General features: G+C 39.1%; 6 protein-coding genes across 6 annotated transcripts; all 6 read left to right on the top strand.

Moving 5' to 3' along the window:
* The first annotated feature begins 1,340 nt into the window (after positions 1–1,340).
* Positions 1,341–4,149, top strand: LOC124070937 (UDP-glucuronosyltransferase 2C1-like). Its single transcript, XM_046411290.1, has 4 exons — positions 1,341–1,413; positions 1,886–2,184; positions 2,287–3,000; positions 3,258–4,149. Exons 1-4 carry the CDS (start codon positions 1,410–1,412, stop codon positions 3,840–3,842), a joined length of 1,602 nt encoding a protein of 533 aa, XP_046267246.1. The 5' UTR covers positions 1,341–1,409; the 3' UTR covers positions 3,843–4,149.
* A 1,385-nt stretch (positions 4,150–5,534) lies between these two features.
* On the top strand, positions 5,535–8,025 carry LOC124071060 (UDP-glucuronosyltransferase 2A2-like). The gene is made up of 4 exons (XM_046411493.1): positions 5,535–5,538; positions 5,787–6,085; positions 6,188–6,901; positions 7,159–8,025. Exons 1-4 carry the CDS (start codon positions 5,535–5,537, stop codon positions 7,741–7,743), a joined length of 1,602 nt encoding a protein of 533 aa, XP_046267449.1. The 3' UTR covers positions 7,744–8,025.
* Positions 8,026–9,190: 1,165 nt separating this feature from the next.
* Positions 9,191–12,271, top strand: LOC124070936 (UDP-glucuronosyltransferase 2A1-like). Its single transcript, XM_046411289.1, has 4 exons — positions 9,191–9,439; positions 10,039–10,337; positions 10,440–11,153; positions 11,411–12,271. Exons 1-4 carry the CDS (start codon positions 9,436–9,438, stop codon positions 11,993–11,995), a joined length of 1,602 nt encoding a protein of 533 aa, XP_046267245.1. The 5' UTR covers positions 9,191–9,435; the 3' UTR covers positions 11,996–12,271.
* Positions 12,272–13,417: 1,146 nt separating this feature from the next.
* Positions 13,418–16,559, top strand: LOC124071215 (UDP-glucuronosyltransferase 2C1-like). Its single transcript, XM_046411713.1, has 4 exons — positions 13,418–13,691; positions 14,296–14,594; positions 14,697–15,410; positions 15,668–16,559. The coding sequence occupies exons 1-4, from the start codon at positions 13,688–13,690 to the stop codon at positions 16,250–16,252; spliced, it is 1,602 nt and encodes a 533-aa protein (XP_046267669.1). The 5' UTR covers positions 13,418–13,687; the 3' UTR covers positions 16,253–16,559.
* Positions 16,560–17,921: 1,362 nt separating this feature from the next.
* Positions 17,922–20,451, top strand: LOC124070919 (UDP-glucuronosyltransferase 2A2-like). Its single transcript, XM_046411261.1, has 4 exons — positions 17,922–17,948; positions 18,197–18,495; positions 18,598–19,311; positions 19,569–20,451. The coding sequence occupies exons 1-4, from the start codon at positions 17,945–17,947 to the stop codon at positions 20,151–20,153; spliced, it is 1,602 nt and encodes a 533-aa protein (XP_046267217.1). The 5' UTR covers positions 17,922–17,944; the 3' UTR covers positions 20,154–20,451.
* Positions 20,452–21,845: 1,394 nt separating this feature from the next.
* Positions 21,846–24,693, top strand: LOC124071059 (UDP-glucuronosyltransferase 2C1-like). The gene is made up of 4 exons (XM_046411491.1): positions 21,846–21,849; positions 22,427–22,725; positions 22,828–23,541; positions 23,799–24,693. The coding sequence occupies exons 1-4, from the start codon at positions 21,846–21,848 to the stop codon at positions 24,381–24,383; spliced, it is 1,602 nt and encodes a 533-aa protein (XP_046267447.1). The 3' UTR covers positions 24,384–24,693.

Raw genomic sequence — 24,693 nt, 5'->3', positions numbered from 1 at the left:
TACAGTGTAGGCATATATACAGTGTCACAGCCTCTAAAAGGAGGTTTCCTTGTCTACATGAATGAAAACAGCACATCAGAAGCACAAAAGCAAAAGCTGCAGTTCAGCGTTTACAGTGGATTCATTCAGCCACATTTTGATGAATAATTTTCCCTGTACCTACTTGGGTGCACCTTAGGTTAATTGGCTACTCAACATTGTCCCTAGGTGTGAGTATGAGAATGTGTGGTAGTCTGTGTGTCGGCCCTGCGATTGGCTGGCGACAAGTCCAGGTTGTACCCCGCCTCTCGCCTGTAGTCAGCTGGGATAGACTTCTGTCCCCCTGCGGGGTATTAAAGCAGTATAGAAAATGAATGAATAAATGAATAATTTTAAATAATGTTTAAGTTATTTTCCTTTCAAAAATATCAACCATTTCATGGTTCCAGCTTTCAAATATGAGGATTTCCTGCTTTGCATGAAATTATCATAAACTGAATCAATAGTTTGATAAAAGAACAACTGTCAGTTTAATCCATAACTATTAGTTGCATCTCTATAAAAGTTTGTTAAAGTTTGTTACCAACGATAAATGCAAAATGCAGTTTACACATTAAAGTAAAGGTATCAATGATATAAATATGTTACACTTTAACAGAGACCGAGGGAAGTGCTTTTGATACTTTAAGAACCTTTCCTGATACATACATACTTTTACTGATACATGAAGTAATATTTCCAGTGTTACTTGTATACTTGCATGAATATGTCTTATTCATATTTTACTTATTTAAAGGATCTGAATACCACCTCCACTACTGATATGAAAGTACACGTCTCTGGTCAACTGAGTTCATGTCTGTGACCTGCAGCCCACATTGAACTAACCATGACATTTGTAGTAAACAAGCCTCTGGTCAGCAACCTGAAGGAAATAACTGCATTATGTGCCAAAAACATGAAACCTTTACTACTTTACTTTAACTCTACAGATATTCATTTGATTTATTTTAACAGGAGATGCATGAAACATGGTGGACTAACTTAATATTACATAACCAATGCTACTGATCTTGTGAAAGAGGACACAGGTCCTTCTAATTGAGGCATTGTTCTTGCTTGGCAGAGAGAAACATATTCATAAAACTGTGTTGCACTGTTACGGATATTGTTAGCAGTACATTACAAAATGAGGTAGTAAGTCGATATGATGACATGATACTGAAGAGATAATCAGTTTGTTTATTATTTGTAAAACATTAATGAAAGCGATGAAGCTTCATGAGACACAGACGTGTCACACGTGACTTATTTACCTGTAAAAGGACCAATCGTCTCTGAGACCGGAGTTTAAACTCAAATATGTAAGAAATCATTTTGATGACCCGTCAGTCTGTGGGCAAATAGGATTACTGTTGCCACTCCTGAGAATGGGTAAGTAAATTTCATTTTCAACACGATCATGCTGTTGAAGGTATCACACTATTTCGCTGTTTTTTGTGTCAGTGTGTAAAACTTCCTACTGGTTAAAGTATAAAAAGAAATACAAACACCAGAATCAGAATCAGAATGATTTATCCCCAAAGGAAAATTCCTCTTTCTTACAGACATTGCAATTTGCAATTTTCCCAACCAAGAAAATGAAAATGAAAAGACAGTAACAAATAGAAAAAAAAATATAAAATAAAATATGAAATAAAATATAAAACATCAGATATTTACACACACACACACACGCATAAATATACATTTATATATTTCCAGGGAAATGTAAACAGACACATTTGTTTTGCCAACTCTTTCTTCACATTATTTCACCTGATACAATCCATGAACATGTCATTTCTCATTGATGATGTGCTGAAAATGAGGGCTCTCATTTTATCATCTCTCTGATATATTTTAGGAACTACTCCAATGTATCATGTGTGTGGAATATTTGCGTTCCTCAGTGTATCTCTGATTTCCATCACACCACCTTGCGATGGAGGAAACATTCTGGTTTTCCCAGTCGATGGCAGCCACTGGATCAATATGAAGATCCTCCTGGAAGAACTTCATGCCAAGGGACACAACATCACTGTGATCAGGGCCACCAACAGCTGGTACATCCCAGAAAAGTCTCCTCTCTACACATCTATTAACCTTGAAATGGATCAGAGTATGGAGAACTTTCTTGATGTATTCTTGCAGGATCAAATAAAAGTAAGTAATTCTGGATTATGTCCAGACCTCATGTGGGTCATTTAGTCATTCACATATCAAGATAATCACTTTTTCACCTGAATCTTTAAATGATTTTTCCAGGCACAGAGAGAGGGGGCTTCAGCACTTACTTTCATCAAACTCATCAAGAATTTCCTTTCAATGATTTTTGAGGCCCATGCAATGTGGTCTGATGCCCTTGTTCAAATATTGGAGGATGAAAAGATGATAAAAAGCTTAATGGATTCCAAATATGATCTTGTTCTCACTGACCCAGCCATGGCACCAGGGATTATACTAGCCAAGTATCTGAAACTGCCCTTGGTGCTCAATGTTCGCTGGATCACCAGTGGAGACGGCCACTTTGTGATAGCTCCCTCACCACTCTCTTACATCCCAGTGCCAGGATCGGGCTTGACGGACAAAATGGATTTCATCCAGAGGATCAAGAATATGTTTTTCTACAGCATCATAGTGTTCCAGCAGCAATTCATGGTTGGGCCAAGCTATGATGTCCTCTGTGACAAATATATTGAGGGTGGATGTGACATCATCTCTCTTCTTCAGGAAGCCGACATTTGGCTGTTCAGGTCAGATTTTGTGTTTGATTTCCCGCGGCCCACAATGCCAAATGTCATCTACATAGGAGGGTTCCAGTGCAAACCAGCACAACCTCTGCCAGCAGACCTGGAGGAGTTTGTACAGAGTTCTGGGGACCACGGAGTGATCATCATGACCTTGGGAACTTTGGTTAATGCTCTACCGATAGAGATTGCAGATGAAATTGCCAGCGTCTTTGCTAAGTTGCCTCAGAAGGTAACACCTGCTCCCTGATGCACTTTTGCAGTGACATAAACCACCAGTTGCCAATTACTTGTTTGACATAGAGATTTTCAGAGCTATTCAAATAGCAATGCATCTGTCTTATATGTTCATCAGTATTAGTATTACATAATTTACAGCTGTGTGGTAGTTGTTGGTAGCAACGTTTCATAATTTATTTAGATATTATATATCTGGTGGTGTACAGGTATACAACAAAGTCTTCATGATTCTTTTCATATTCTACTCAGGTGATATGGAGGCACAAAGGGGAACGTCCATCTACTTTGGGCAACAACACCCTGATAGTGGACTGGATGCCACAGAAGGACCTCCTGGGCCACCCACAGACCAAAGTCTTTGTAGCTCATGGTGGAACCAATGGAGTCCAAGAGGCCATTTACCACGGGGTCCCTGTGCTCGGAATACCCTTGTTCTTTGACCAGTATGACAACCTTCTCCGTCTGCAGGAGAGAGGAGCTGGGAAGATCATTCAGCTGGGTGATGTTAATAGCCACAGTTTTGAGCAAGGTATCAAAGATGTACTCCATCAAGACAGCTACAGAGAGAACATGCAAAGACTGTCACGTTTGCACAGAGATCAGCCAATGGCACCCATGGATCAGGGTATCTTCTGGGTGGAATATGTAATGCGTCACAAAGGTGCTCCGCATCTGCGTACAGAGTCATATAAGATGCCCTGGTACTCGTACTACTGTTTAGATGTACTTCTGGTATTACTGACTGCGGTGACTGTACTGCTGATTTCTACTTTAGCCATTTTCAGGTTCCTTTGCTGCAGAAGTAGAAGAAAGATCAAAACCAAACAACACTAATTAAGGTCAAATTTGTTGAGAAATGTAATTGACTGTGTATAAAGCTGGATGACACAAGACCTTCCCAAAAGTGAAGCCAAGGCATGTTGATCGCCTCCTGTTGGTTGGATCCAGTACAGGTCACAACTCAATTTCCCTCCATGTTAGCTGATAGGATTTGGGTCACACTAAAACTCAAAGTAAGCAACAAATACATTTTCCCAAAGAGGATTTGTGTCATTTTATGTAACATGTTGAAATGTTCACTTTGCTGATCAGTTTGGTTTTGATTAGTTATTTGCTGCAATAAAAAGGAGGGGAAACAACATGATTGGCTCAGCTGCGTGTATGCGGTGATTATTACTGTGCAGTCTCTGGCTTAATACCTTGCTTTATAAGAAACATTTTCCATAATAATCAGTGCCTTATTGATCATCCTCTTTCAGTCACATTGAAGTGATTATTTATTTCATGACATAAATGTCCTTTGTAATATATAGAGCCTTTAAAATATGATGCATTGCAGAAGATTTACCACCCAACAGTATTAAAACCTACTTATGTACAAAACTATTAGCAAAATGATCACGTAACTAATTTGTTGTATATGTGTGTCATTTGTAGCTATTTTGCTAAGTAATTCTAAATAATGTTTGTATTCCATTCAACAATTTCAGAAATTTCAAGGTTCCAGCTTCAAAATATGAGAATTTCCTGCTTTATCTGAAGTTACGGTAAACTGAATCAATAGCTGGATGAAAGAACAATTCTCAATTTAATCCATAATAAAAACAATCATTAGTTACAACCTTATATAATATTGTTAAAAAATTAACTTCACCTTGCCCAGCTATAACAGTAAAATGCAGTTTACACATTAATGCATCAGTTTCAATGGTATAAATACACAACGCCATAACAGAGATGGGGGGATTATTTTGATACTTTAAGAACATTTCCTGACACTTACACATGTTTACTTATACATTAAGTAATTTCTTCAGTGTAATGACTCTTACTTGTATGTATGTACATGTGTGGCATATTGGTACTTTTACTTATTTAAAGGATCAGAATACCACCTTCACTACTGACATGAGAGTAAATGCCTCCGGTCATCTGAGTTCAGTCCTGTGACCTGCAGCCCACATTCAACTTTGTGTGACATATGTAACAAACCACCAGGTCAGCCCGTGAAGAAAATAACTGCATTATGTGGCAAAAGCATGAAGACTTATACATATTGTACTCAGGGAACCCTTTCTACAGGTATTCATTTGTATTATTTTAACACAATATGCATGAAACTTAGTGGACTAAATCATGCAGATTAATATTGCATAACCAATGCTACTGATCTTGTGAAAGAGGACACAGGTCCTTCTAATCGAGGTATTGTTCTTGCTTGGCAGAGAGAAACATTCACAAAACTGCGCTGCACAGGATACTCTTAATAGTTTAACAACATTATAAAGTGAGAGAGTAAAACTCTATGATGAAATGACAAGGAAGAGATAATCAGTTTGTTTATTCTTTGTATAACATGAATGACAGCGACAAAGCGTCATAAGACACACGTGTCAGATGTGAGTTATTTACATGTGAAAGGAGCAATCACCTCTGAGAGTGGAGTTTGAACTCAAATATGTAAGGAATCGTTTAGTTGAGCTGACAGTCTGTGGGAAAGTGGGATTACTGTTGCCACTCCTGAGAATGGGTAAGTAAATTTCAGGAACACGATCATGCTGTTGCTGGTATCATGTTGTATTTTCTTAGCAGTGTACAACGTTTCCTACTGGTTAAAGTATCAAAAAGATGCAGATATGTGTTTTTTTTTAAACAGCCAGAACTATTTCTTCACATTGTTTTCACCTGATAGAAACCATAAAGTGTTGAACTCATTTCTTCCTAATAATGTGCTGAAAATGAGGGCTCTCATTTTATCATCTCTCTGATATATTTTAGGAACTACTCCACTGTATCATGTGTGTGGAATATTTGCGTTCCTCAGTGTATCTCTGATTTCCATCACACCACCTTGCGATGGAGGAAACATTCTGGTTTTCCCAGTCGATGGCAGCCACTGGATCAATATGAAGATCCTCCTGGAAGAACTTCATGCCAAGGGACACAACATCACTGTGATCAGGGCTGTCAACAGCTGGTACATCCCAGAAAAGTCTCCTCTCTACACATCTATTAACCTTGAAATGGAACAGAGTATAGAGAGCTTTCTTGATGTATTCTTGCAGGATCAAATAAAAGTAAGTAATTCTGGATTATGTCCAGACCTCATGTGGGACATTTCGTCATACACATATCAAGATAATCACTTTTTCACCCCAATTTTTCAATGAATTTTCCAGGCACAGAGAGAAGGGGCTTCAGCACTTACTTTCATCAAACTCATCAAGAATTTCCTTTCAATGATTTTTGAGGTCCATGCAATGTGGTCTGATGCCCTTGTTCAAATATTGGAGGATGAAAAGATGATAAAAAGCTTAATGGATTCCAAATATGATCTTGTTCTCACTGACCCTGCCATTGCTCAAGGGGTAATACTTGCCAAGTATCTGAAACTGCCCTTGGTGCTCAATGTTCGCTGGATCACCAGTGGAGACGGCCACTTTGTGATAGCTCCCTCACCACTCTCTTACATCCCAGTGCCAGGATCAGGCTTGACGGACAAAATGGATTTCATCCAGAGGATCAAGAACATGTTTTTCTACAGCATCATAGTGTTCCAGCAGCAATTCATAGTTGGACCAAGCTATTATGTCCTCTGTGACAAATATATTGAGGGTGGATGTGACATCATCTCTCTTCTTCAGGAAGCCGACATTTGGCTGTTCAGGTCAGATTTTGTGTTTGATTTCCCGCGGCCCACAATGCCAAATGTCATCTACATAGGAGGGTTCCAGTGCAAACCAGCACAACCTCTGCCAGCAGACCTGGAGGAGTTTGTACAGAGTTCTGGGGACCACGGAGTGATCATCATGACCTTGGGAACTTTGGTTAATGCTCTACCGATAGAGATTGCAGATGAAATTGCCAGCGTCTTTGCTAAGTTGCCTCAGAAGGTAACACCTGCTCATTGATTCACTTTTGCAGTGACATAAACCACCAGTTGCCAATTACTTGTTTGACATAGAGATTTTCAGAGCTATTCAAATAGCAATGCATCTATCTTATATGTTCATCAGTGTTAGTTTTACATAATTTACAGCTGTGTGGTAGTTGTTGGTAGCAACGTTTCATAATTTATTTAGATATTATATATCTGGTGGTGTACAGGTATACAACAAAGTCTTCATGATTCTTTTCATATTCTACTCAGGTGATATGGAGGCACAAAGGGGAACGTCCATCTACTTTGGGCAACAACACCCTGATAGTGGACTGGATGCCACAGAAGGACCTCCTGGGCCACCCACAGACCAAAGTCTTTGTAGCTCATGGTGGAACCAATGGAGTCCAAGAGGCCATTTACCACGGGGTCCCTGTGCTCGGAATACCCTTGTTCTTTGACCAGTATGACAACCTTCTCCGTCTGCAGGAGAGAGGAGCTGGGAAGATCATTCAGCTGGGTGATGTTAATAGCCACAGTTTTGAGCAAGGTATCAAAGATGTACTCCATCAAGACAGCTACAGAGAGAACATGCAAAGACTGTCACGTTTGCACAGAGATCAGCCAATGGCACCCATGGATCAGGGTATCTTCTGGGTGGAATATGTAATGCGTCACAAAGGTGCTCCGCATCTGCGTACAGAGTCATATAAGATGCCCTGGTACTCGTACTACTGTTTAGATGTACTTCTGGTATTACTGACTGCGGTGACTGTACTGCTGATTTCTACTTTATCCATTTTCAGGTTCCTTTGCTGCAGACGTAGAAGAAAGATCAAAACCAAACAACACTAATTAAGGTCAAATTTGTTGAGAAATGTAATTGACTGTGTATAAAGCTGGATGACACAAGACCTTCCCAAAAGTGAAGCCAAGGCATGTTGATCGCCTCCTGTTGGTTGGATCCAGTACAGGTCACAACTCAATTTCCCTCCATGTTAGCAGATAGGATTTGGGCCACACTAAAACTCAAAGTAAGCAACAAATACATTTTCCCAACGAGGATTTGTGTCATTTTATGTAACATGTTGAAATGTTCACTTTGCTGATCAGTTTGGTTTTGATTAGCTATTTGCTGCAATAAAAAGGAGGTGAAACAACATGATTGGCTCAGCTGCGTGTATGCGGTGATTATTACTGTGCAGTCTCTGGCTTAATACCTTGCTTTATAAGAAACATTTTCCATAATAATCAGTGACTTATTGATGATCCTCTTTCAGTCAAACTAAAGTGATTATTTATTTCATGACATAAATGTCCTTTGTAATATATAGAGCCTTTAAAATATGATGCATTGCAGAAGATTTACCACCCAACAGTATTAAAACCTACTTATGTACAAAACTATTAGCAAAATGATCACGTAACTAATTTGTTGTATATGTGTGTCATTTGTAGCTATTTTGCTAAGTAATTCTGAATAATGTTTATATTCCATTCAACAATTTCAGAAATTTCAAGGTTCCAGCTTCAAAATATGAGAATTTCCTGCTTTATCTGAAGTTACCGTAAACTGAATCAATAGCTGGATGAAAGAACAATTCTCAATTTTATCCATAACAAAAACAATCATTAGTTATAACCTTATATAATATTGTTAAAAAATTAACTTCACCTTGCCCAGCTATAACAGTAAAATGCAGTTTACACATTAATGCATCAGTTTCAATGGTATAAATACACAACACCAGAACAGAGATGGGGGGATTATTTTGATACTTTAAGAACATTTCCTGACACTTACACATGTTTACTTATACATTAAGTAATATCTTCAGTGTAATGACTCTTACTTGTATGTATGTACATGTGTGGCATATTGGTACTTTTACTTATTTAAAGGATCAGAATACCACCTTCACTACTGACATGAGAGTAAATGCCTCCGGTCATCTGAGTTCAGTCCTGTGACCTGCAGCCTACATTCAACTTGGTGTGACATATGTAACAAACCACCAGGTCAGCCCGTGAAGAAAATAACTGCATTATGTGGCAAAAGCATGAAGACTTATACATATTGTACTCAGGGAACCATTTCTACAGGTATTCATTTGTATTATTTTAACACCATATGCATGAAACTTAGTGGACTAAATCATGCAGATTAATATTGCATAACCAATGCTACTGATCTTGTGAAAGAGGACACAGGTCCTTCTAATCGAGGTATTGTTCTTGCTTGGCAGAGAGAAACATTCACAAAACTGCGCTGCACAGGATACTCTTAATAGTTTAACAACATTATAAAATGAGAGAGTAAAACTCTATGATGAAATGACAAGGAAGAGATAATCAGTTTGTTTATTCTTTGTATAACATGAATGACAGCGACAAAGCGTCATAAGACACACGTGTCAGATGTGAGTTATTTACATGTGAAAGGAGCAATCACCTCTGAGAGTGGAGTTTGAACTCAAATATGTAAGGAATCGTTTAGTTGAGCTGACAGTCTGTGGGCAAGTTGGATTACTGTTGCCACTCCTGAGAATGGGTAAGTAAATTTCAGGAACACGATCATGCTGTTGCCGGTATCATGTTGTATTTTCTTAGCAGTGTACAACGTTTCCTACTGGTTAAAGTATCAGTAAGATGCATGCTTTTTTTTTAAACAGCCAGAACTCTTTCTTCACATTGTTTTCACCTGATACTGTTGAACACCAACTGACTAACATGCACTTTAGTTACTTCAGTACAGGCACTGATTTCTGCTCATGTCATTATCCACCTGCTGTTCATTTGCACTGTTTACCTCACCTACTTGCACTATACTTCCACCCAGCACTACCTCACTTTTGAACTACCTCCAGAACCATATTTATTTTACTTATTTTATTTTGTTTTACCTTATTCTATTTTATTTTACTTTATTCTACTATTATATGTTACTTGTTACGTTCTATGTATGCACCAATCACCAAGACAAATTCCTAGTAATGTGAAACCTCTTCACTTACAATGGCAATAAAGTCAATTCTGATTCTGATTCTGATTCTGATTCTGATACAAACCATAAAGTGTTGAACTAATTTCCTCTTAATGATATGTTGAAAACAAGGGCTCTCATTTTATCATCTCTCTGATATATTTTAGGAACTACTCCACTGTATCGTGTGTGTGGAATATTTGCATTCCTCAGTGTATCTCTGATTTCCATCACACCACCTTGCGATGGAGGAAACATTCTGGTTTTCCCAGTCGATGGCAGCCACTGGATCAATATGAAGATCCTCCTGGAAGAACTTCATGCCAAGGGACACAACATCACTGTGATCAGGGCCTCCAACAGCTGGTACATCCCAGAAAAGTCTCCTCTCTACACATCTATTAACCTTGAAATGGATCAGAGTATGGAGAACTTTTTTGATGTATTCTTGCAGGATCAAATAAAAGTAAGTAATTCTGAATTATGTTCAGACCTCACGTGGGTCATTTAGTCATTCACATATCAAGATAATCACTTTTTCACCTGAATCTTTTAATGATTTTTCCAGGCACAGAGAGAGGGGGCTTCAGCACTTACTTTCATCAAACTCATCAAGAATTTCCTTTCAATGATTTTTGAGGCCCATGCAGTGTGGTCTGATGCCCTTGTTCAAATATTGGAGGATGAAAAGATGATAAAAAGCTTAATGGATTCCAAATATGATCTTGTTCTCACTGACCCAGCCATGGCACCAGGGATTATACTAGCCAAGTATCTGAAACTGCCCTTGGTGCTCAATGTTCGCTGGATCACCAGTGGAGACGGCCACTTTGTGATAGCTCCCTCACCACTCTCTTACATCCCAGTGCCAGGATCAGGCTTGACGGACAAAATGGATTTCATCCAGAGGATCAAGAATATGTTTTTCTACAGCATCATAGTGTTCCAGCAGCAATTCATAGTTGGACCAAGCTATGATGTCCTCTGTGACAAATATATTGAGGGTGGATGTGACATCATCTCTCTTCTTCAGGAAGCCGACATTTGGCTGTTCAGGTCAGATTTTGTGTTTGATTTCCCACGGCCCACAATGCCAAATGTCATCTACATAGGAGGGTTCCAGTGCAAACCAGCACAACCTCTGCCAGCAGACCTGGAGGAGTTTGTACAGAGTTCTGGGGACCACGGAGTGATCATCATGACCTTGGGAACTTTGGTTAATGCTCTACCGATAGAGATTGCAGATGAAATTGCCAGCGTCTTTGCTAAGTTGCCTCAGAAGGTAACACCTGCTCACTGATTCACTTTTGCAGTGACATAAATCACCAGTTGCCAATTACTTGTTTGACATAGAGATTCTCAGAGCTATTCAAATAGCAATGCATCTATCTTATATGTTCATCAGTGTTAGTTTTACATAATTTACAGCTGTGTGGTAGTTGTTGGTAGCAACGTTTCATAATTTATTTAGATATTATATATCTGGTGGTGTACAGGTATACAACAAAGTCTTCATGATTCTTTTCATATTCTACTCAGGTGATATGGAGGCACAAAGGGGAACGTCCATCTACTTTGGGCAACAACACCCTGATAGTGGACTGGATGCCACAGAAGGACCTCCTGGGCCACCCACAGACCAAAGTCTTTGTAGCTCATGGTGGAACCAATGGAGTCCAAGAGGCCATTTACCACGGGGTCCCTGTGCTCGGAATACCCTTGTTCTTTGACCAGTATGACAACCTTCTCCGTCTGCAGGAGAGAGGAGCTGGGAAGATCATTCAGCTGGGTGATGTTAATAGCCACAGTTTTGAGCAAGGTATCAAAGATGTACTCCATCAAGACAGCTACAGAGAGAACATGCAAAGACTGTCACGTTTGCACAGAGATCAGCCAATGGCACCCATGGATCAGGGTATCTTCTGGGTGGAATATGTAATGCGTCACAAAGGTGCTCCGCATCTGCGTACAGAGTCATATAAGATGCCCTGGTACTCGTACTACTGTTTAGATGTACTTCTGGTAATACTGACTGTGGTGACTGTACTGCTGCTTTCTACTTTATCCATTTTCAGGTTCCTTTGCTGCAGACGTAGAAGAAAGATCAAAACCAAACAACACTAATTAAGGTCAAATTTGTTGAGAAATGTAATTGACTGTGTATAAAGCTGGATGACACAAGACCTTCCCAAAAGTGAAGCCAAGGCATGTTGATCGCCTCCTGTTGGTGGGATCCATTACAGGTCACAACTCAATTTCCCTCCATGTTAGCTGATAGGATTTGGGTCACACTAAAACTCAAAGTAAGCAACAAATACATTTTCCCAAAGAGGATTTGTGTCATTTTATGTAACATGTTGAAATGTTCACTTTGCTGATTAGTTTGGTTTTGATTAGTTATTTGCTGCAATAAAAAGGAGGTGAAACAACATGATTGGCTCAGCTGCGTGTATGCGGTGATTATTACTGTGCAGTCTCTGGCTAAATACCTTGCTTTATAAGAAACATTTTCCATAATAATCAGTGACTTATTGATCATCCTCTTTCAGTCACATTGAAGTGATTATTTATTTCATGACATAAATGTCCTTTGTAATATATAGAGCCTTTAAAATATGATGCATTGCAGAAGATTTACCACCCAACAGTATTAAAACCTACTTATGTACAAAACTATTAGCAAAATGACCACGTAACTAATTTGTTGTATATGTGTGTCATTTGTAGCTATTTTGCTAAGTAATTCTGAATAATGTTTATATTCCATTCAACAATTTCAGAAATTTCAAGGTTCCAGCTTCAAAATATGAGAATTTCCTGCTTTATCTGAAGTTACCGTAAACTGAATCAATAGCTGGATGAAAGAACAATTCTCAATTTTATCCATAACAAAAACAATCATTAGTTATAACCTTATATAATATTGTTAAAAAATTAACTTCACCTTGCCCAGCTATAACAGTAAAATGCAGTTTACACATTAATGCATCAGTTTCAATGGTATTAATACACAACACCAGAACAGAGATGGGGGGATTATTTTGATACTTTAAGAACATTTCCTGACACTTACACATGTTTACTTATACATTAAGTAATATCTTCAGTGTAATGACTCTTACTTGTATGTATGTACATGTGTGGCATATTGGTACTTTTACTTATTTAAAGGATCAGAATACCACCTTCACTACTGACATGAGAGTAAATGCCTCCGGTCATCTGAGTTCAGTCCTGTGACCTGCAGCCTACATTCAACTTGGTGTGACATATGTAACAAACCACCAGGTCAGCCCGTGAAGAAAATAACTGCATTATGTGGCAAAAGCATGAAGACTTATACATATTGTACTCAGGGAACCATTTCTACAGGTATTCATTTGTATTATTTTAACACCATATGCATGAAACTTAGTGGACTAAATCATGCAGATTAATATTGCATAACCAATGCTACTGATCTTGTGAAAGAGGACACAGGTCCTTCTAATCGAGGTATTGTTCTTGCTTGGCAGAGAGAAACATTCACAAAACTGCGCTGCACAGGATACTCTTAATAGTTTAACAACATTATAAAATGAGAGAGTAAAACTCTATGATGAAATGACAAGGAAGAGATAATCAGTTTGTTTATTCTTTGTATAACATGAATGACAGCGACAAAGCGTCATAAGACACACGTGTCAGATGTGAGTTATTTACATGTGAAAGGAGCAATCACCTCTGAGAGTGGAGTTTGAACTCAAATATGTAAGGAATCGTTTAGTTGAGCTGACAGTCTGTGGGCAAGTTGGATTACTGTTGCCACTCCTGAGAATGGGTAAGTAAATTTCAGGAACACGATCATGCTGTTGCCGGTATCATGTTGTATTTTCTTAGCAGTGTACAACGTTTCCTACTGGTTAAAGTATCAAAAAGATGCAGATATGTGTTTTTTTTTAAACAGCCAGAACTCTTTCTTCACATTGTTTTCACCTGATACTGTTGAACACCAACTGACTAACATGCACTTTAGTTACTTCAGTACAGGCACTGATTTCTGCTCATGTCATTATCCACCTGCTGTTCATTTGCACTGTTTACCTCACCTACTTGCACTATACTTCCACCCAGCACTACCTCACTTTTGAACTACCTCCAGAACCATATTTATTTTACTTATTTTATTTTGTTTTACCTTATTCTATTTTATTTTACTTTATTCTACTATTATATGTTACTTGTTACGTTCTATGTATGCACCAATCACCAAGACAAATTCCTAGTAATGTGAAACCTCTTCACTTACAATGGCAATAAAGTCAATTCTGATTCTGATTCTGATTCTGATTCTGATACAAACCATAAAGTGTTGAACTAATTTCCTCTTAATGATATGTTGAAAACAAGGGCTCTCATTTTATCATCTCTCTGATATATTTTAGGAACTACTCCACTGTATCGTGTGTGTGAAATATTTGCATTCCTCAGTGTATCTCTGATTTCCATCACACCACCTTGCGATGGAGGAAACATTCTGGTTTTCCCAGTCGATGGCAGCCACTGGATCAATATGAAGATCCTCCTGGAAGAACTTCATGCCAAGGGACACAACATCACTGTGATCAGGGCCACCAACAGCTGGTACATCCCAGAAAAGTCTCCTCTCTACACATCTATTAACCTTGAAATGGATCAGAGTATAGCAACCTTTTTTGATGTATTCTTGCAGGATCAAATAAAAGTAAGTAATTCTGAATTATGTTCAGACCTCATGTGGGTCATTTAGTCATTCACATATCAAGATAATCACTTTTTCACCCCAATTTTTCAATGATTTTTCCAGACACAGAGAGAGGGGGCTTCAGCACTTACTTTCATCAAACTCATCAAGAATTTCCTTTCAATGATTTTTGAGGTCCATGCAATGTGGTCTGATGCCCTTGTTCAAATATTGGAGGATGAAAAGATGATAAAAAGCTTAATGGATTCCAAATATGATCTTGTTCTCACTGACCCAGGCATTGCACCAGGGGTAATACTTGCCAAGTATCTGAAACTGCCCTTGGTGCTCAATGTTCGCTGGATCACCAGTGGAGACGGCCACTTTGTGATAGCTCCCTCACCACTCTCTTACATCCCAGTGCCAGGATCGGGCTTGACGGACAAAATGGATTTCATCCAGAGGATCAAGAATATGTTTTTCTACAGCATCATAGTGTTCCAGCAGCAATTCATAGTTGGACCAAGCTATGATGTCCTCTGTGACAAATATATTGAGGGTGGATGTGACATCATCTCTCTTCTTCAGGAAGCCGACATTTGGCTGTTCAGGTCAGATTTTGTGTTTGATTTCCCGCGGCCCACAATGCCAAATGTCATCTACATAGGAGGGTTCCAGTGCAAACCAGCACAACCTCTGCCAGCAGACCTGGAGGAGTTTGTACAGAGTTCTGGGGACCACGGAGTGATCATCATGACCTTGGGAACTTTGGTTAATGCTCTACCGATAGAGATTGCAGATGAAATTGCCAGCGTCTTTGCTGAGTTGCCTCAGAAGGTAACACCTGCTCACTGATTCACTTTTGCAGTGACATAAACCACCAGTTGCCAATTACTTGTTTGACATAGAGATTTTCAGAGCTATTCAAATAGCAATGCATCTATCTTATATGTTCATCAGTGTTAGTATTACATAATTTACAGCTGTGTGGTAGTTGTTGGTAGCAACGTTTCATAATTTATTTAGATATTATATATCTGGTGGTGTACAGGTATACAACAAAGTCTTCATGATTCTTTTCATATTCTACTCAGGTGATATGGAGGCACAAAGGGGAACGTCCATCTACTTTGGGCAACAACACCCTGATAGTGGACTGGATGCCACAGAAGGACCTCCTGGGCCACCCACAGACCAAAGTCTTTGTAGCTCATGGTGGAACCAATGGAGTCCAAGAGGCCATTTACCACGGGGTCCCTGTGCTCGGAATACCCTTGTTCTTTGACCAGTATGACAACCTTCTCCGTCTGCAGGAGAGAGGAGCTGGGAAGATCATTCAGCTGGGTGATGTTAATAGCCACAGTTTTGAGCAAGGTATCAAAGATGTACTCCATCAAGACAGCTACAGAGAGAACATGCAAAGACTGTCACGTTTGCACAGAGATCAGCCAATGGCACCCATGGATCAGGGTATCTTCTGGGTGGAATATGTAATGCGTCACAAAGGTGCTCCGCATCTGCGTACAGAGTCATATAAGATGCCCTGGTACTCGTACTACTGTTTAGATGTACTTCTGGTATTACTGACTGCGGTGACTGTACTGCTGATTTCTACTTTAGCCATTTTCAGGTTCCTTTGCTGCAGAAGTAGAAGAAAGATCAAAACCAAACAACACTAATTAAGGTCAAATTTGTTGAGAAATGTAATTGACTGTGTATAAAGCTGGATGACACAAGACCTTCCCAAAAGTGAAGCCAAGGCATGTTGATCGCCTCCTGTTGGTTGGATCCAGTACAGGTCACAACTCAATTTCCCTCCATGTTAGCTGATAGGATTTGGGTCACACTAAAACTCAAAGTAAGCAACAAATACATTTTCCCAAAGAGGATTTGTGTCATTTTATGTAACATGTTGAAATGTTCACTTTGCTGATCAGTTTGGTTTTGATTAGTTATTTGCTGCAATAAAAAGGAGGGGAAACAACATGATTGGCTCAGCTGCGTGTATGCGGTGATTATTACTGTGCAGTCTCTGGCTTAATACCTTGCTTTATAAGAAACATTTTCCATAATAATCAGTGCCTTATTGATGATCCTCTTTCAGTCAAATTGAAGTGATTATTTATTTCATGACATAAATGTCCTTTGTAATATATAGAGCCTTTAAAATATGATGCATTGCAGAAGATTTACCACCCAACAGTATTAAAACCTACTTATGTACAAAACTATTAGCAAAATGATCACGTAACTAATTTGTTGTATATGTGTGTCATTTGCAGCTATTTTGCTAAGTAATTCTAAATAATGTTTGTATTCCATTCAACAATTTCAGAAATTTCAAGGTTCCAGCTTCAAAATATGAGAATTTCCTGCTTTATCTGAAGTTACGGTAAACTGAATCAATAGCTGGATGAAAGAACAATTCTCAATTTAATCCATAATAAAAACAATCATTAGTTACAACCTTATATAATATTGTTAAAAAATTAACTTCACCTTGCCCAGCTATAACAGTAAAATGCAGTTTACACATTAATGCATCAGTTTCAATGGTATAAATACACAACGCCATAACAGAGATGGGGGGATTATTTTGATACTTTAAGAACATTTCCTGACACTTACACATGTTTACTTATACATTAAGTAATTTCTTCAGTGTAATGACTCTTACTTGTATGTATGTACATGTGTGGCATATTGGTACTTTTACTTATTTAAAGGATCAGAATACCACCTTCACTACTGACATGAGAGTAAATGCCTCCGGTCATCTGAGTTCAGTCCTGTGACCTGCAGCCCACATTCAACTTTGTGTGACATATGTAACAAACCACCAGGTCAGCCCGTGAAGAAAATAACTGCATTATGTGGCAAAAGCATGAAGACTTATACATATTGTACTCAGGGAACCCTTTCTACAGGTATTCATTTGTATTATTTTAACACAATATGCATGAAACTTAGTGGACTAAATCATGCAGATTAATATTGCATAACCAATGCTACTGATCTTGTGAAAGAGGACACAGGTCCTTCTAATCGAGGTATTGTTCTTGCTTGGCAGAGAGAAACATTCACAAAACTGCGCTGCACAGGATACTCTTAATAGTTTAACAACATTATAAAGTGAGAGAGTAAAACTCTATGATGAAATGACAAGGAAGAGATAATCAGTTTGTTTATTCTTTGTATAACATGAATGACAGCGACAAAGCGTCATAAGACACACGTGTCAGATGTGAGTTATTTACATGTGAAAGGAGCAATCACCTCTGAGAGTGGAGTTTGAACTCAAATATGTAAGGAATCGTTTAGTTGAGCTGACAGTCTGTGGGAAAGTGGGATTACTGTTGCCACTCCTGAGAATGGGTAAGTAAATTTCAGGAACACGATCATGCTGTTGCTGGTATCATGTTGTATTTTCTTAGCAGTGTACAACGTTTCCTACTGGTTAAAGTATCAAAAAGATGCAGATATGTGTTTTTTTTTAAACAGCCAGAACTATTTCTTCACATTGTTTTCACCTGATAGAAACCATAAAGTGTTGAACTCATTTCTTCCTAATAATGTGCTGAAAATAAGGGCTCTCATTTTATCATCTTTCTGATATATTTTAGGAACTACTCCACTGTATCGTGTGTGTGGAATATTTGCGTTCCTCAGTGTATCTCTGATTTCCATCACACCACCTTGCGATGGAGGAAACATTCTGGTTTTCCCAGTCGATGGCAGCCACTGGATCAATATGAAGATCCTCCTGGAAGAACTTCATGCCAAGGGACACAACATCACTGTGATCAGGGCTGTCAACAGCTGGTACATCCCAGAAAAGTCTCCTCTCTACACATCTATTAACCTTGAAATGGAACAGAGTATAGAGAGCTTTCTTGATGTATTCTTGCAGGATCAAATAAAAGTAAGTAATTCTGGATTATGTCCAGACCTCATGTGGGACATTTCGTCATACACATATCAAGATAATCACTTTTTCACCCCAATTTTTCAATGAATTTTCCAGGCACAGAGAGAAGGGGCTTCAGCACTTACTTTCATCAAACTCATCAAGAATTTCCTTTCAATGATTTTTGAGGTCCATGCAATGTGGTCTGATGCCCTTGTTCAAATATTGGAGGATGAAAAGATGATAAAAAGCTTAATGGATTCCAAATATGATCTTGTTCTCACTGACCCTGCCATTGCTCAAGGGGTAATACTTGCCAAGTATCTGAAACTGCCCTTGGTGCTCAATGTTCGCTGGATCACCAGTGGAGACGGCCACTTTGTGATAGCTCCCTCACCACTCTCTTACATCCCAGTGCCAGGATCAGGCTTGACGGACAAAATGGATTTCATCCAGAGGATCAAGAACATGTTTTTCTACAGCATCATAGTGTTCCAGCAGCAATTCATAGTTGGACCAAGCTATTATGTCCTCTGTGACAAATATATTGAGGGTGGATGTGACATCATCTCTCTTCTTCAGGAAGCCGACATTTGGCTGTTCAGGTCAGATTTTGTGTTTGATTTCCCGCGGCCCACAATGCCAAATGTCATCTACATAGGAGGGTTCCAGTGCAAACCAGCACAACCTCTGCCAGCAGACCTGGAGGAGTTTGTACAGAGTTCTGGGGACCACGGAGTGATCATCATGACCTTGGGAACTTTGGTTAATGCTCTACCGATAGAGATTGCAGATGAAATTGCCAGCGTCTTTGCTAAGTTGCCTCAGAAGGTAACACCTGCTCATTGATTCACTTTTGCAGTGACATAAACCACCAGTTGCCAATTACTTGTTTGACATAGAGATTCTCAGAGCTATTCAAATAGCAATGCATCTATCTTATATGTTCATCAGTGTTAGTTTTACATAATTTACAGCTGTGTGGTAGTTGTTGGTAGCAACGTTTCATAATTTATTTAGATATTATATATCTGGTGGTGTACAGGTATACAACAAAGTCTTCATGATTCTTTTCATATTCTACTCAGGTGATATGGAGGCACAAAGGGGAACGTCCATCTACTTTGGGCAACAACACCCTGATAGTGGACTGGATGCCACAGAAGGACCTCCTGGGCCACCCACAGACCAAAGTCTTTGTAGCTCATGGTGGAACCAATGGAGTCCAAGAGGCCATTTACCACGGGGTCCCTGTGCTCGGAATACCCTTGTTCTTTGACCAGTATGACAACCTTCTCCGTCTGCAGGAGAGAGGAGCTGGGAAGATCATTCAGCTGGGTGATGTTAATAGCCACAGTTTTGAGCAAGGTATCAAAGATGTACTCCATCAAGACAGCTACAGAGAGAACATGCAAAGACTGTCACGTTTGCACAGAGATCAGCCAATGGCACCCATGGATCAGGGTATCTTCTGGGTGGAATATGTAATGCGTCACAAAGGTGCTCCGCATCTGCGTACAGAGTCATATAAGATGCCCTGGTACTCGTACTACTGTTTAGATGTACTTCTGGTATTACTGACTGCGGTGACTGTATTGCTGCTTTCTACTTTAGCCATTTTCAGGTTCCTTTGCTGCAGACGTAGAAGAAAGATCAAAACCAAACAACACTAATTAAGGTCAAATTTGTTGAGAAATGTAATTGACTGTGTATAAAGCTGGATGACACAAGACCTTCCCAAAAGTGAAGCCAAGGCATGTTGATCGCCTCCTGTTGGTTGGATCCAGTACAGGTCACAACTCAATTTCCCTCCATGTTAGCAGATAGGATTTGGGCCACACTAAAACTCAAAGTAAGCAACAAATACATTTTCCCAACGAGGATTTGTGTCATTTTATGTAACATGTTGAAATGTTCACTTTGCTGATCAGTTTGGTTTTGATTAGCTATTTGCTGCAATAAAAAGGAGGTGAAACAACATGATTGGCTCAGCTGCGTGTATGCCGTGATTATTACTGTGCAGTCTCTGGCTTAATACCTTGCTTTATAAGAAACATTTTCCATAATAATCAGTGACTTATTGATGATCCTCTTTCAGTCAAACTAAAGTGATTATTTATTTCATGACATAAATGTCCTTTGTAATATATAGAGCCTTTAAAATATGATGCATTGCAGAAGATTTACCACCCAACAGTATTAAAACCTACTTATGTACAAAACTATTAGCAAAATGATCACGTAACTAATTTGTTGTATATGTGTGTCATTTGTAGCTATTTTGCTAAGTAATTCTGAATAATGTTTATATTCCATTCAACAATTTCAGAAATTTCAAGGTTCCAGCTTCAAAATATGAGAATTTCCTGCTTTATCTGAAGTTACCGTAAACTGAATCAATAGCTGGATGAAAGAACAATTCTCAATTTTATCCATAACAAAAACAATCATTAGTTATAACCTTATATAATATTGTTAAAAAATTAACTTCACCTTGCCCAGCTATAACAGTAAAATGCAGTTTACACATTAATGCATCAGTTTCAATGGTATAAATACACAATGCCATAACAGAGATGGGGGGATTATTTTGATACTTTAAGAACATTTCCTGACACTTACACATGTTTACTTATACATTAAGTAATATCTTCAGTGTAATGACTCTTACTTGTATGTATGTACATGTGTGGCATATTGGTACTTTTACTTATTTAAAGGATCAGAATACCACCTTCACTACTGACATGAGAGTAAATGCCTCCGGTCATCTGAGTTCAGTCCTGTGACCTGCAGCCTACATTCAACTTGGTGTGACATATGTAACAAACCACCAGGTCAGCCCGTGAAGAAAATAACTGCATTATGTGGCAAAAGCATGAAGACTTATACATATTGTACTCAGGGAACCATTTCTACAGGTATTCATTTGTATTATTTTAACACCATATGCATGAAACTTAGTGGACTAAATCATGCAGATTAATATTGCATAACCAATGCTACTGATCTTGTGAAAGAGGACACAGGTCCTTCTAATCGAGGTATTGTTCTTGCTTGGCAGAGAGAAACATTCACAAAACTGCGCTGCACAGGATACTCTTAATAGTTTAACAACATTATAAAATGAGAGAGTAAAACTCTATGATGAAATGACAAGGAAGAGATAATCAGTTTGTTTATTCTTTGTATAACATGAATGACAGCGACAAAGCGTCATAAGACACACGTGTCAGATGTGAGTTATTTACATGTGAAAGGAGCAATCACCTCTGAGAGTGGAGTTTGAACTCAAATATGTAAGGAATCGTTTAGTTGAGCTGACAGTCTGTGGGCAAGTTGGATTACTGTTGCCACTCCTGAGAATGGGTAAGTAAATTTCAGGAACACGATCATGCTGTTGCCGGTATCATGTTGTATTTTCTTAGCAGTGTACAACGTTTCCTATTGGTTAAAGTATCAGTAAGATGCATGCTTTTTTTTTAAACAGCCAGAACTCTTTCTTCACATTGTTTTCACCTGATACTGTTGAACACCAACTGACTAACATGCACTTTAGTTACTTCAGTACAGGCACTGATTTCTGCTCATGTCATTATCCAGCTGCTGTTCATTTGCACTGTTTACCTCACCTACTTGCACTATACTTCCACCCTGCACTACCTCACTTTTGAACTACCTCCAGAATCATATTTATTTTACTTATTTTATTTTGTTTTACCTTATTCTATTTTATTCTACTATTATATGTTACTCGTTACGTTCTATGTATGCACCAATCACCAAGACAAATTCCTAGTAATGTGAAACCTCTTCACTTACAATGGCAATAAAGTCAATTCTGATTCTGATTCTGATACAAACCATAAAGTGTTGAACTAATTTCTTCCTAGTTATATGTCGAAAATAAGGGCTCTCATTTTATCATCTTTCTGATATATTTTAGGAACTACTCCACTGTATCGTGTGTGTGAAATATTTGCATTCCTCAGTGTATGTCTGATTTCCATCACACCACCTTGCGATGGAGGAAACATTCTGGTTTTCCCAGTCGATGGCAGCCACTGGATCAATATGAAGATCCTCCTGGAAGAACTTCATGCCAAGGGACACAACATCACTGTGATCAGGGCCACCAACAGCTGGTACATCCCAGAAAAGTCTCCTCTCTACACATCTATTAACCTTGAAATGGATCAGAGTATGGAGAACTTTTTTGATGTATTCTTGCAGGATCAAATAAAAGTAAGTAATTCTGAATTATGTTCAGACCTCACGTGGGTCATTTAGTCATTCACATATCAAGATAATCACTTTTTCACCTGAATCTTTTAATGATTTTTCCAGGCACAGAGAGAGAGGGCTTCAGCACTTACTTTCATCAAACTCATCAAGAATTTCCTTTCAATGATTTTTGAGGCCCATGCAGTGTGGTCTGATGCCCTTGTTCAAATATTGGAGGATGAAAAGATGATAAAAAGCTTAATGGATTCCAAATATGATCTTGTTCTCACTGACCCAGCCATGGCACCAGGGATTATACTAGCCAAGTATCTGAAACTGCCCTTGGTGCTCAATGTTCGCTGGATCACCAGTGGAGACGGCCACTTTGTGATAGCTCCCTCACCACTCTCTTACATCCCAGTGCCAGGATCGGGCTTGACGGACAAAATGGATTTCATCCAGAGGATCAAGAATATGTTTTTCTACAGCATCATAGTGTTCCAGCAGCAATTCATAGTTGGACCAAGCTATGATGTCCTCTGTGACAAATATATTGAGGGTGGATGTGACATCATCTCTCTTCTTCAGGAAGCCGACATTTGGCTGTTCAGGTCAGATTTTGTGTTTGATTTCCCGCGGCCCACAATGCCAAATGTCATCTACATAGGAGGGTTCCAGTGCAAACCAGCACAACCTCTGCCAGCAGACCTGGAGGAGTTTGTACAGAGTTCTGGGGACCACGGAGTGATCATCATGACCTTGGGAACTTTGGTTAATGCTCTACCGATAGAGATTGCAGATGAAATTGCCAGCGTCTTTGCTAAGTTGCCTCAGAAGGTAACACCTGCTCACTGATTCACTTTTGCAGTGACATAAATCACCAGTTGCCAATTACTTGTTTGACATAGAGATTCTCAGAGCTATTCAAATAGCAATGCATCTATCTTATATGTTCATCAGTGTTAGTTTTACATAATTTACAGCTGTGTGGTAGTTGTTGGTAGCGACGTTTCATAATTTATTTAGATATTATATATCTGGTGGTGTACAGGTATACAACAAAGTCTTCATGATTCTTTTCATATTCTACTCAGGTGATATGGAGGCACAAAGGGGAACGTCCATCTACTTTGGGCAACAACACCCTGATAGTGGACTGGATGCCACAGAAGGACCTCCTGGGCCACCCACAGACCAAAGTCTTTGTAGCTCATGGTGGAACCAATGGAGTCCAAGAGGCCATTTACCACGGGGTCCCTGTGCTCGGAATACCCTTGTTCTTTGACCAGTATGACAACCTTCTCCGTCTGCAGGAGAGAGGAGCTGGGAAGATCATTGAGCTGGGTGATGTTAATAGCCACAGTTTTGAGCAAGGTATCAAAGATGTACTCCATCAAGACAGCTACAGAGAGAACATGCAAAGACTGTCACGTTTGCACAGAGATCAGCCAATGGCACCCATGGATCAGGGTATCTTCTGGGTGGAATATGTAATGCGCCACAAAGGTGCTCCTCATCTGCGTACAGAGTCATATAAGATGCCCTGGTACTCGTACTACTGTTTAGATGTACTTCTGGTAATACTGACTGTGGTGACTGTACTGCTGCTTTCTACTTTAGCCATTTTCAGGTTCCTTTGCTGCAGAAGTAGAAGAAAGATCAAAACCAAACAACACTAATTAAGGTCAAATTTGTTGAGAAATGTAATTGACTGTGTATAAAGCTGGATGACACAAGACCTTCCCAAAAGTGAAGCCAAGGCATGTTGATCGCCTCCTGTTGGTTGGATCCAGTACAGGTCACAACTCAATTTCCCTCCATGTTAGCTGATAGGATTTGGGTCACACTAAAACTCAAAGTAAGCAACAAATACATTTTCCCAAAGAGGATTTGTGTCATTTTATGTAACATGTTGAAATGTTCACTTTGCTGATCAGTTTGGTTTTGATTAGTTATTTGCTGCAATAAAAAGGAGGTGAAACAACATGA

Source organism: Scatophagus argus, chromosome 14, assembly GCF_020382885.2.
Source record: "Scatophagus argus isolate fScaArg1 chromosome 14, fScaArg1.pri, whole genome shotgun sequence".
In the NCBI taxonomy this organism is placed as follows: Eukaryota; Metazoa; Chordata; class Actinopteri; family Scatophagidae; genus Scatophagus; species Scatophagus argus.
Note: the sequence above shows the minus strand (reverse complement) of the source record. Positions and strands in the feature narration are given on the sequence as shown.

Bases quoted from the DNA above. Each gene is read 5' to 3' on its own strand.
- LOC124071215 (XM_046411713.1), top strand. The intron at 14,595-14,696 runs GTAAGTAATTCT...TGATTTTTCCAG, and splicing joins TCTTGCAGGATCAAATAAAA to ACACAGAGAGAGGGGGCTTC. The intron at 15,411-15,667 runs GTAACACCTGCT...TATTCTACTCAG, and splicing joins TTGCTGAGTTGCCTCAGAAG to GTGATATGGAGGCACAAAGG.
- LOC124070919 (XM_046411261.1), top strand. The intron at 18,496-18,597 runs GTAAGTAATTCT...TGAATTTTCCAG, and splicing joins TCTTGCAGGATCAAATAAAA to GCACAGAGAGAAGGGGCTTC. The intron at 19,312-19,568 runs GTAACACCTGCT...TATTCTACTCAG, and splicing joins TTGCTAAGTTGCCTCAGAAG to GTGATATGGAGGCACAAAGG.
- LOC124071060 (XM_046411493.1), top strand. The intron at 6,086-6,187 runs GTAAGTAATTCT...TGAATTTTCCAG, and splicing joins TCTTGCAGGATCAAATAAAA to GCACAGAGAGAAGGGGCTTC. The intron at 6,902-7,158 runs GTAACACCTGCT...TATTCTACTCAG, and splicing joins TTGCTAAGTTGCCTCAGAAG to GTGATATGGAGGCACAAAGG.
- LOC124070937 (XM_046411290.1), top strand. The intron at 2,185-2,286 runs GTAAGTAATTCT...TGATTTTTCCAG, and splicing joins TCTTGCAGGATCAAATAAAA to GCACAGAGAGAGGGGGCTTC. The intron at 3,001-3,257 runs GTAACACCTGCT...TATTCTACTCAG, and splicing joins TTGCTAAGTTGCCTCAGAAG to GTGATATGGAGGCACAAAGG.
- LOC124070936 (XM_046411289.1), top strand. The intron at 10,338-10,439 runs GTAAGTAATTCT...TGATTTTTCCAG, and splicing joins TCTTGCAGGATCAAATAAAA to GCACAGAGAGAGGGGGCTTC. The intron at 11,154-11,410 runs GTAACACCTGCT...TATTCTACTCAG, and splicing joins TTGCTAAGTTGCCTCAGAAG to GTGATATGGAGGCACAAAGG.
- LOC124071059 (XM_046411491.1), top strand. The intron at 22,726-22,827 runs GTAAGTAATTCT...TGATTTTTCCAG, and splicing joins TCTTGCAGGATCAAATAAAA to GCACAGAGAGAGAGGGCTTC. The intron at 23,542-23,798 runs GTAACACCTGCT...TATTCTACTCAG, and splicing joins TTGCTAAGTTGCCTCAGAAG to GTGATATGGAGGCACAAAGG.